Source organism: Schistocerca piceifrons, chromosome 1 (genome assembly GCF_021461385.2).
Source record: "Schistocerca piceifrons isolate TAMUIC-IGC-003096 chromosome 1, iqSchPice1.1, whole genome shotgun sequence".
Lineage (NCBI taxonomy): Eukaryota > Metazoa > Arthropoda > Insecta > Orthoptera > Acrididae > Schistocerca > Schistocerca piceifrons.
Genome location: NC_060138.1, coordinates 127,212,426 through 127,225,083, shown reverse-complemented (window position 1 = coordinate 127,225,083; position 12,658 = coordinate 127,212,426). Strand labels below are relative to the sequence as shown.

Genomic DNA, 12,658 nt, shown 5'->3' with positions numbered 1-12,658 from the left:
TCGTTCCCCATCATTACGATTTATCATGCAAATGATCCATGGCACATGAAACTAATTAATAAACAAACTACACCATAAGGTAGTGTGCATGATGGAATGTAATTCATACCAATATTAGCCACTTTATATCCTATCACATTTATGCACTCATCAAGAAAAAAAATATACACCTTGATACTAACCCTAATCTCTCTTAGCTTATTCTTATGATTCCCACATAAAATGACAGGGCAGAACCATTATAGTCTTTCTCAAGAATCATTTGTCTAAACTTTCCTGATAAGGTTTCAGGGAAACATCATCACCTGTCTTCCTCAGATTTCCATTTTATTCCACTAAGCATCTATTTTATAAAGATGTCATGAGTCTTCTATATGCCGTCACTAACATTGATTTCATATTTGACTTCATAGTAAATCACTTTGCTAGTCATACGAAGAATGAAGCACTATGGGGGAAAAAATAAATAAAAAAATAAAAAAAAAGAAGAAGAAGAAGAAGCTGTATGTGATTGGCGTAGAAACACTAGAAGCTGATAATAAATTTAACACTACATCACATTATCATAAAAAAGGTTTCAAATATTTCCACAATTTGTCTAAACATGTAGAAAATTAAAACAACCTAAACAAATTTCTGGGTACTCACTTTATTCTTCATTTAAAAAATTGTAAATCTGATCAAAGATTTCCATTAAATTGTTTTATGATGAATTATACAGCATATATGTATATATATTTGTAACAACTGTGAAAGATAACATTTTAAAATGTAAACAATTGTTATACAGCATGATATTTACATGTGTTAAGATTATCTTGAAATGCAATCCAGAATATTTATTTAAGAAGTATATTATAAAAAGATTTGTAACTTTACATTTAATCTATATATACTAATGTGTTTTTACATGTTGATTTCTTATAATTCATACCAAAAATGTGCACACTGGCATATTACAAATTTTATCACATATATCTTTGGATATTTTCAATAACTGATACTGGTAACTGAAATAAATCAGACTTCACACAAGGTTTTAGCTTAACCCTGTATTTGTACAATCCTTTAGTGATATTTAAAAAGTACTGTAAAAATGTGATCAAGGGGATGGCATGTAGGAACTGCAAAAATGCAACCTTAGTGTAAAAAGACATATAGTAATTTCTATTCATAATGATTGCTTCCTCAGTGAAGACAGAAGTGAAGTATACAGAGTATTCTTTATTTATGTTATTAATATACTACGAAGTCTTATCAGTACAGCTGGAAACTGCAACAGTAAATTGCCAATGCAGTACAGTTATGTATTTATAAGAATGTTCACTGGCTTCTCAAATTATTTAAATCTTGATTAATTTGGTGGAAGGATTTGTACAGTTACAAAATCTAATGCTACTTTGCACAATTCCGTTAGAGGGAAATACATGTTCTCAGAAGTAAAAAAATTAACAATCCATGTACTGTCTTTCCTGCTTCTGTTTTGGCACTTGTTCCTGTTAAGCAATATTCAGTCTGCTTAGTGTAGGACATAATTGGTGCTACTGCATCAACAGTGTCACACATATTTGCTCTTATGAGGGCATCGCATCGGAAGACTCTTCAACATCAATTAAACAAAGAGTCAGTCTTTAACATGAGACTTTGACCAGTTAAAATCAGGAAAGCATCTGGTACCCTTAAGTGACTCAGGAAAGAAAAAGCAATAAGCAACTGCAGAAGTAGGTAAATACCAATAAATGATAAAATAAATACAAGAAAAGCAGCAGATTTAATGGAACAGTGGTCACTTCATAGCAGTTCTGCATGTTATTACAAGTCAGCTTTACCCAGCTCAAGCTTGGTGAGAAGAGGCATACACTTATTGCAACTGCAGTGTGTCCTACAGCACCAAGATTCAAGCACCTGACCTGCACTAGTGTGACAATGATACTGTCATAAGCATTAAAATTTCATTGCATCAACTAGAAATATTACAATATATCAAAGAAAATATTTTAGGCAGATGGAATGAAACGAGTGGAAATTCATTGTCAGGTAGTGGTGCAATGAATAGGCAGCAGATAACAAGGTGTCTTGTACACTGAATAGTTTAAGGAGGGATGTATAAAGGGCACTCTGGTTACTCAGTATAAAGCACACTGAAGCACAAAAATAGGTAGGTGCACTGATCTCAACAGACTGTCAAAGATTAGTGCCATAATTTTGGTCCACGTGATAAACCAGTAAATAATTCATATTTGTCAAAAGTCATAATGAAATGGGATACCGATGGTGAAGTTCATTTAAATAAATGCTATGTGTTTGTCAGCCATGTGAAAGTCTTTCAAATTGACATCACTTAGTGTGCTCAGATAGTGGTACAGAACTAAAAACATTATTTTTTGCAAGCATACAAAAGTATCTTTCCACCATAATGGTACACAAGCTTGCAAGGACATAAAGTGAAAAAGTGACACTTTCATTTTAGCATAGTGACAACTGTTTTAAGTGAAAAAAAGGAAAATTAATTTTATTTTCTCTCATAAATGCACTTTTTATATTGTAGAAAATTACCTAAAATAAGTACGAAAACTATTATTTAAGTTGACCTAAAAATATTTTAATTGTTCATTAAATAAAACTAATCATGTGTAACTAACTATAAAGATATGGCAATTCTTTATATCAAAGAATATCATCTTATTTTGGCATCACAGATTTACCCCATAGAATTGCTTAAGGTATTGCAACAGATATGAAAATGCTTATCTTTTTCTCCTCTCCTAGCAAATGAATAATGCAGTTGAGGAGCAAAAGCTGACTACATGGAGAAAGCAAAATCTAAAAGGTGCATTGCAACACATACACACACAAAATCTAACACAATCTATAAATCACCAATACTTATCACAAACAAACAAAAATGGTGATTTTCTCTTAAGTTCTGTGGCAAGAAGGTTATACACAGTTGAAATTTCAAGTGACTCGTATGTGTGACAAAATGAATGCCAATATTTATGATAAAAAAAGCACCGTCTTAAAACCAAGAGGAAAATGGAAAGTTAATAATCAGTACCTTCATTACACAAATGACAGTCATCAGTCACTTACACTGACATGGTTTTCTCACACAACTTCAACTTTTTTCCAAGTTATCTCATAACTATGTTCTTCAAAATAAGATTGCCCATTAATCACTCTTAGTTTGTTCTTGTCATTCATTTTACTAATTCTTTATACGGTAACAAGAGAGGAGTGTGACTGAAAACAGGAGATGAAACACTGTAACCAGTTACATCTAAGTTAACTCCTCTAAAATTTTCAAGCTTTATTATTTATTACACATGCCAGAATTCTAACTCACATTTTAATACAGTACACATTTCATGCTGTACATTGTTTCGTTATTACAACAGAGTAGGTTGAATTCTTTAAGTAAAAGACAAATATCTCCACCATTTGAATCATGTGGGATAGGTCAATGAAGAACTACAGGCACAGACCAGCTGAAAATTAAACATATTCCAGTTTTTTATACTGATATTTAGAAGACATTTATTCCACAACACACTAACTGAAAATGATGCCACTGTCTGATTTATATGACCTTCCATAAAATATCAAAATTTGTAGTTTGCCTACTGTTATTAGCTTGCAATTAATGAAGGCCTCTCATGGAAAACAGGACCAAATTGAAGAAAAATGAACTTCTACAGCTTTTGATGTGGTAACTCTACAGTCTCTATTATGATGTCATACATGTATAGAATCTAACAAGGAGCAGTTATCTATTCGTTTCTAGTGACATTTTCATTTAAAAAATAGAAATAATAATAATAATAATAATAATAATAAAAACTTCAGAGAATAAGTCCTATATATATGTCCTCCTTTCAATAAACATTTTCAATTAAACAAAACCACTCAAAGATGGTTAATGTATGGACTTGGAGTATGTCACAGAATGTGTCAGTGATCCTCCTGTTCATATCTAGCCTTCTATCATTGCATAAATTCTGTACAACTTTTAGGCAGGTTTCTATTCAGTCTCAAATAACCAATGCAGGTGCAAGCCAGAGAGTACACAGAAATGAGTGTAAGAAAAATACTGAAAATATGTTGTATGAGATGATATAGTTCACAGAAATGATATTTCAGTGACTTACACCATTCAGCTCAATTTAAAAATCTCATCTCTAGCAAACAAACAACAGTAAATTGTGCAGAATAACAAGATATGCCAATTACTTCCAACTGCAAACACCAAAAGGTAAAATGTATCAAAATTATGTGATTTTTACAAGGAGTTTTCGGTACATGATATACAAAAGCTTTACAGTAAAACAATGATTTGGTTATTTGCCTAATTTAGTAAATACAATGCACAGTATCTAAATCACTTATTGAAAATAAGTAATTCTTTGTTAACAATCAGGATGTTTGGAAATACATACAATAGAATGGGGGAACTCGTTCTTCACCCTGGAGTACTTAAATCTACCATACTTAGGCATAAATTACCTCATACTCAGAACAATTTTTATGAAATTTATACAGAAATGTAGACTGTCGGTAACAGTTTCTCCAAATCAAAATAATTTTTCTCAAGGAGCAACACAATTTCCTCATTATTTTTTAACAATGGTACCATATCTCAAATGATCACAGTCCATGATTACATTTTAGAGAAAACCAAACTTTATGTTCAGAGATTTCAATTCTGAGTCTACTCCAGCATGTACTAGAATGGTTTTCTGAAGTAACCAACACAAATTTCCTTGTCAGATCTCAAGTATGCAACAGGAAAGATCTCTAGTAATTTCAGTATTAAAAACCAATTCAAAAGTGGATCTTCATGGAATAACAAATTTCTGGCAAAAATGTCATATTTTTCTTGGAGAATGTTTTCCACTGTTTCACTCACAAAACTTACATCAGGTATGTGGAGTCCAGTTTCTAAACTCTCTGAAGAGCTTCAGCACACATAGGCCTATACTCTTCCTCTATTGCCACAATACATAAATACTATGTTCTTCAAGCAATAATGCATATCAGTTTAACCAGCAGCACTATTTTTGCCCCTACTGTATTTTATCAACAATTTTGTAATCTTCATTTCAATTATTCATTACATAATGCTTTTGCTGTTTCCACTTTCAGAACCGCTCTAATATACATTTAAGTGAACTATTGTATCAGTATTATTCCTGAACATGATGTGCGTATTACTCAAATTTTATTTTACAACTGGGCTGAGATTCTGTTGGTCACATACATTCTTGTATTATACTAATATGTAATTTCACATGGAAACAAAATTATTTTGAAAGGTGAAGTTTGACATGCCCTTTCAATAAAGCAGCCCCAAATTAGACTATGAATATTTGTTCTGCCTATTTGTATTGACAGGGGCATTAAAACACGAAGAGTAACCACTAGTCCAGCAGCACTGCTGCATGGAGGCAGCAGTTAGCACAGGCAAGGGTGGTGCTATCGCTGTAGGAGTACTAGTTATTCTTCATGTTTTAATGTCCTTGATAATGCATACTCATAAAACGAATACTGTAATAGTAGAATTTGGGAAATCTATATCAAATGTGCATCCAAAATTCTGCCTTAAAATTTTTTTGTTTGTAATGGAAAGAAACTGGCTTTTCCTGTTGAAACTGGGCATTGCATGAAAGACACGACAAGCACTATTTGTTTGGGCTGCCTCCAGCTACACATTGGAAAAAGCAAATTGCAAATATCTGCCAAAACATAAGAGAAAATGTGCCTGATGACTTTTAGGAGGAACACCCTGTATATTTATTTCATGTGTCTAATCTTTCCCGCCTTCCTCCCTGAGCATGGAACTAATAATTCTGAATGCTAGAATTAGTTTTTCCAGTTTGAAATGTGTTAATCAGCATTACTGGAATTTTGTCTCCAGTAGGTAAGAACAGATTGTAATTTTGTCATATCACTGCCTTATGTGATTAATCTAACTCACAATAAATGAAAAACATGGCATTTACTGTGTCATGCTGAACAACCTCCATCAGCAGTGACAGCAGCAGTGGATTTCAGAGAAATTGTTAAGTATGGAAATAAAATTTGTGAAGCAGAAGAAACGCAAGAAAAAGCAGAAGAAACTTCTGGTCAACATCACTCTATACTTCCATGAAAGCACGGACACCATATATAAATTATTAATAGTCATCAATCAGGTTTCTCTCATCTCTCCATGGTTTATACACTAGGGGGTATGGAGAAAAAATTAAATGTTACTACTTAATTAACAGTAATGTGTAAAGATGTTCAGGATATAGCAATATTATGAAAAGATAGTTGCTACTCACCATATAGTGGAGATATTGAGTGACAGATAGGAACAAAAAGACTGTCAGTAAATGAGCTTTTAGCTAACAAGGCCTTCATTGAAATAGACAACACACAGACACGCACTCATGCAAATGCAACTCATACACACTTCAGCATAGTCTCACTGGCCTCAGCAGCCTGTGGTAATATATGTGAGAGTTACATTTGTGTGAGTGTATGGTGGGTACGCTGTCATTTTCAGCGAAGGCATTGTTGTCCAAAAGCTCACTTTATGACAGTCCTTTTGTTGTGCCTATCTGTGACTCATCATCTCCTCTATATGGTGAGTACCAATTATTCTTTTCATAATGTTACATTCCATGCTAGATTTTCCCTTGTTTGATGTTCAGAATATCATATTTTGTAGATGAATATTGAGATAAATCATGAAAAATTCATAACCTGACTAAACACAGAAAAATCTTTCACGTAAGGATTGAGTGACATACAGCCAAGGTAGAATTTTTAACATTTGTACCTCATACATATTTAAATAAGGAAATAAGGCAAATAAATTAATTATAAAGTGTGCTCCTTCAATTATACACTGAGAAGAACTGAAGTGAAAGCAATGAAAAGAAAGGGCCTAATAAAAATGTCAGGACAGGTTACAAAAGTTTCACTGATGACGCTGCCCTTCTCACTGAATGTAAAGAATCTACAAAATAAATGTGGAATGTAATGAGCACACTTCTCAAAGAAACACTAACTTACCAATGAACAAAAGAAAATAATGAAGAAACAAAGAAGTTGAAACTTTCTGGCAGATTAAAACTGGGAGTTGAAACTGGGACCTTAGCCTTTCATGGACACATGTTCTAACAAGCACAACTCACAATCTGCCCTCACAGCCCTGCTCCACTGTACCTCTTCTCCTACCTTCCAAACTTCACAGAAGTTCTCCTACATACCTAACAGGACTAGGACATCTAGAAGAAAGGATATTGTAGAGAAATGGCTTACCCACAGCCTAGGGGATTGTTTCAAGAATGAAGTTTACTCTGTAGCAATGTGTGACATGATTTGAAACTTCCTTGCAGATTTAAACCATGTGGTGAACTGGGACTCAACCTGCATCCTTTGCCTTTTGCCGCAAGTGCTCTACAAGGTCGCCAGGCATGCTTGGATAGCTGCCAGTAAAGTTTATAGTGAAAGGGTGATGAGTTATTTTACTACAGGCTAGTAAAGATCACAAAGATCTGAGAAGTCAAACTGTGCAAATAGTGTCAACAGACTGGGAAATACTGTCAATAGCTTCACAGTGAAACTAATGATTTTTCAGTATTTTAATCAAAAGGAAGAATAAAATATACCTGTTTGACACATTTCACATTGTTAAAGATTCTCCTGCATGCTACTACATGCAGAATATTTTGTGTAAGGCGTTGGGGAAGTCTCACACAAAAAATGCATTTTCTCTTATTATTTTCACTCACAATATTGATAATTTGGTTTTCATACTTCCCATATCTTAGCTGCACAAATCCCATGGCAGTTATTTAAAAATACTGGGTTCTGAACAATAACTGTGAACCAATAACAGTACAAAAATATTCCATGGCTTTCTCACTGACTGACAAATGGAAAGTTTTAATTTTTAAGTCATTCTCATGGCTTTTCTAATGTTAAAAATAATGAGAAAAGGACAAAAAAGGCTATTTCTTTCCAACATAACACATAATTTTGTAACATGTCTGGAATTTTGGTGTTAGTACACAGCAAAATTATATTTCAATTACGTTATAATAAAATACATTTATTGGGACTGAAATCTGACAGTATGCTATTGCTCTGGTTCCACACTGAAATCAACATAAAAATGTGACACAAATTTTTATGAGAGCTGTCAACTGGCTTCACAGTCACAACTCCCCTTGTTGTAAAACTCTTAAATGTTATATATTTGAAAAAGAGGGTAGTGGTTCCTCGATGTTTGTTCCAGTGGGAATGCACAAATATCATCCAAACTACTACGGAAATCAGAATTTGTGAGTTGTGAGTTTAATGGACTAGGGAGGCTGCATTACAGCATGTGATAAGTTGGAAATTTGAGTCAGTCAGGGACCATGTCCAGATGGCCAATGTGGTTAAGGCAACCATTCGTGAGAAGCGGTACATTGGGTTCGAGTCATGCTCGGGGACAAATTTTCAACTTTCTCCACTGCGTTACTGCAATGCTCTTGGTGGCTAGCTGTCACAATTTCCCACCCATCCTTTCTCTTTGCTTTACAGTTAAATATTAGCTCCTCAAACAGAAGTGAAGCCTTTCTACACACTCATATTCTTTATAGGTTTGTCCTGCTTCTAGCACTTTATTAATAGCAGTTATCTCATACAGAACTGAAATTTCATTTTAAAGCAAGATAAGGATACAGTGGAAGTACTATTACCATGTAATTGTACAAAATTGTGCGTAGTTTTTGTGATTGTTTGAGTATCTTAGCTAATTTTAAAAAATCAACATATATATTCATTGTCTGTATGTACAACAAGGCCTAAAACATTTGTGTGTTCATCAAGGGCAAATATAATACACAAGTGACATATACTGCACATCTTAATACTATTAAATGAAAAAAAAGATAATATTAACTATTTCTGTTCTTGCCAAAAAAATAAATTGCACTTAACCACAAAAAAACTCTCTTCTTTCATTTCAGGTAAATAATTCCATTTCACAAATTTTCCCACAACAGCTATACACAAATTTAGAGTATTTTAACTTGCATATTCAAACGTTCTTGCATGCTATCAACAATCAAAATGAAATAGCCTGAAGTTTTTCACAAATTACTTAGTGCTAATTATAAAATAGAGGAAATGCGCCCATTTCTTTGGCATTACAACTCATTTTCTTTTGTTTTATTTTTATGTTTTGCCACTTAACTGTAAATAATAATATATATGTAACTGTTCACAGAACAGAAATAAGCTTAATATTTGTAATACACATGATGTTTTTAAATGCATAAGAATAGTCAAGTCGTGCACAAGAATGTATACACTGACAAGTGAAAATTTGAAAGAAAGGCTAGTGTCTGAACACAGGAAACTTCTGTCATGGACATGAGAGACTGGAATATGTAAATAATACTTGTGCAATAACAATCATTTAAATGAAAAGCATGAGGGAACTTGTCAGAGTGATAGTTCCCATCTTTCCATTATAGTCATTCTGTATACTGGTACTCTCAAATATGCAAATCTACACTGAAAATGAGGTATAAAATGAGTCAACAGACAGTTAGCTTATCAAATGCAATCTTAGCTATCAGTTTTACTGCACAAGTCACAAACAATTCACAAAACTTCTTCCTGTGTTGATGCAAACTATTTCTCTTGACGATGCATAAAAATATTTGTCAAACAGGTAGAAAATTCAGCATATTTCCAGCCACACTATTTTAGCCAACAAGAGATTCACTCATTTCATGGAAGTCTATAGATGAGAAAATCAAAGCATTCTCTCAAAGTAAACTATATCATGATATCAGTACTATGATGACTCATTGCACAAAGAGGAATGACTCAAGCTTCTCATTTAGAAGTTCATAGGTTCATTTTTAGCTTACAGCCTTCTCATATGAGGGTGGAGGCGACTCATCACCAGGTGGATGTGGTCTCTGCTGAACTGGTAGCAGAACTGCAACATGGTAGGGTGGGGGAGGTGGTTCAGGAACTTGGACTGTATTTGACGAAGGTAAGGCAACCACTTGCCTTTCAGCCACTTCTTGCTGAACTGTCACACTCGTTGTTTCAACAGGACGTTCACGAGTCTGGTGGACAGGTGTTGCTGATGAAGAAGTTGCTACAGCCTGGGCAGATTGGACATGAACAGCACTTGAGGCTACTGCAGCTGAAAGTAATTCCCGGGTCACTCTTGATCGACACAACGACACAGTACAACCTGCGAGCAGGAACACAACCAGCAACGAACAGAACACCAACACCTCCAGCCCAGTACCATGTACTCCCTGCAATAAACAAGGGAAAAAGTGATTTCACATACACGACAGAAATTAGGATGTGGCAAAATTTACTCTGCAGGCTTTGTGGGTCTTAATTTAGACAAAACTGTTTGTTAAATTTTAAAACTACACAAAATTCTTGGTTTTTATTAAATAAATGATGCAGTGCAGCTCCACTTTGCTGAGGAATCTGTAAAAGGATCCTGTGAATGCAGAGTCTGAATCAGGATCAGAATCTTCTGATTTTGATTCACCTTCTGTTATGGAATCAGACCCTTCCAGAGATTCTGTAACAAACTGAAATTTCACTGCATCTGAGTTATGGTATTTTAGGTGTGGGTTAATGATCTTAATACTTTTTTTCTACAGCATAAAGAGAATGCAAAATTATCACTTTAAAGTATATTTACTAATTCATTTCTAACATCTTTCCATTCCCACAACGTGACAGCAAGATAACATTTTATAAAGTGCATTCAATGAGTAAGCAAAAAATTGATACCAACAAGCTCAGAGACAGAATTCGAAATTTACTTATGAGCTACCAAAATTTTAACACTGGACCAAGGCTTATATATATACACACACACACACACACACACACACACACACACACACACACACACACACACACACACACACACACACAGAGAGAGAGAGAGAGAGAGAGAGAGAGAGAGAGAGAGAGATTGCAAGAAAAGTTCCTTTACTTAGCTTTTAGTCTTGGTTGTACCTTATGAATAGAAGTTGTATTCCATCTTTATTTGATTACATTATTAAGGATACATAAAACAATTGTGAGACACATAATCAACTGATTGCATTTTTCTTCAGAAGTAAGAGTTTTTCTTGACTTGACAAAGCTGATTTGTAATACCACCATGTAAAATTTCTTGTAAAGCTTAGAGCAGCATATGTTAACTGAAATAATACTCACAAACACATAAATAACTTGTCTAGAAAGCTCTCAACCATATGCTATGGTTTAAGAATATTAAAGTCAACAACAAACAAAACAACAGTGCTGCAGGCATATTCTGTGTAATTCCACTCTCACTGCTTCTATATGGGATCATTTTCTGAGGACACTTAACTTGTAGCATAAAGGTTTTTAGAAATAAAAAAAAAGAGCTCTACAAATAACTTATGGGCTTAAAAAGAGATAGCGTCCTGTAGTCTTATTTTACTGAGCTTGATGGTCTGAATGTTCCAAGTTTATTCATTTGCCTTATTCGCTAGAGACTACCTCTTGAAAACAAGCAAACTACTACAGAACAAAAATGAACACAACTATTGAACCAGAGGGGAATCAAATATATATCAAAAACATCACAGAACAACAGGCTATCAGAGGAGCATAATTAACATCAGTGTAATATTACATAATAAGATACCTGATAGAATAAAAATTGCTGTGTATCAAATATTTAAAATTAAACTAAAGGCATTTCTAATAAAGCACTGTTTCTATTCTGTAAAAGAATTTCTGAATATATAACAAAAAACTCAATTAAATTATAATAACAAGTAGCAAATTTTAATTTGCCTACTAATTGCAAATACTATGTATTATTGCAACTTTTCTTTGACCTGTCCAATATCAATTGTACAGTTCGTACTGTATGATAAAACTGGACATATAAAAAAAATCAATAAATCATAGAAGCAATATAGGGAGAAAAGAGTGATCTGGGCTAGGCTAGATGTCTCATTACGTAAAAACTGAAATGAAAACTTAAGATCATCATGATGTTGTTGTTGTTGTGGTCTTCAGTCCTGAGACTGGTTTGATGCAGCTCTCCATGTTACTCTATTCTGTGCAAGCTTCATCTCACAGTAACTACTGCAACTTATGGTACATCCTTCTGAATCTGTTTAGTGTATTCATCTCTTGATCTCCTTCTACAATTTTTACCCTCCACGCTGCCCTCCAATACTAAATTGGTGATCCCTTGATGCCTCAGAATATGCCCCACCTTCCTTCTCCTAGTCAAGTTGTGCCACAAATTTCTCTTCTCTCCAATTCTATTCAATACCTCCTCATTAGTTATGTGATCTACCCATCTAATCTTCTGCATTCTTCTGTAGCACCAAATTTTGAAAGCTTCTATTCTCTTTTTGTCTAAACTATTTATCATCCACGTTTCACTTCCATATATGGCTACACTCCATACAAATACTTTCAGGAACGACTTCCTGACAATTAAGTCTATTCTCAATGTTAACAAATTTCTCTTCTTCAGAAACGCTTTCCTTGCCATTGCCAGTCTACAGTTTATATCCTCTCTTCTTCGACCATCATCAGTTATTTTGCTCCCCAAATAGCAAAACTCATCTACTACTTT

At 34.0% G+C, this 12,658-nt stretch overlaps 1 protein-coding gene across 1 annotated transcript in view; it reads right to left on the bottom strand.

Annotated features, from left to right (window-relative positions):
* Nucleotides 1-9,405: 9,405 nt before the first annotated feature.
* Nucleotides 9,406-12,658, bottom strand: part of LOC124709511 — a 45,796-nt gene continuing 42,543 nt past the window's right edge. Inside the window, exon 4 of the mRNA XM_047240844.1 lies at nucleotides 9,406-10,319. Coding sequence (XP_047096800.1) covers nucleotides 9,909-10,319 — 411 coding nt within the window. The 3' untranslated portion in view covers nucleotides 9,406-9,908. The remainder of the gene's footprint in view (nucleotides 10,320-12,658) is intronic.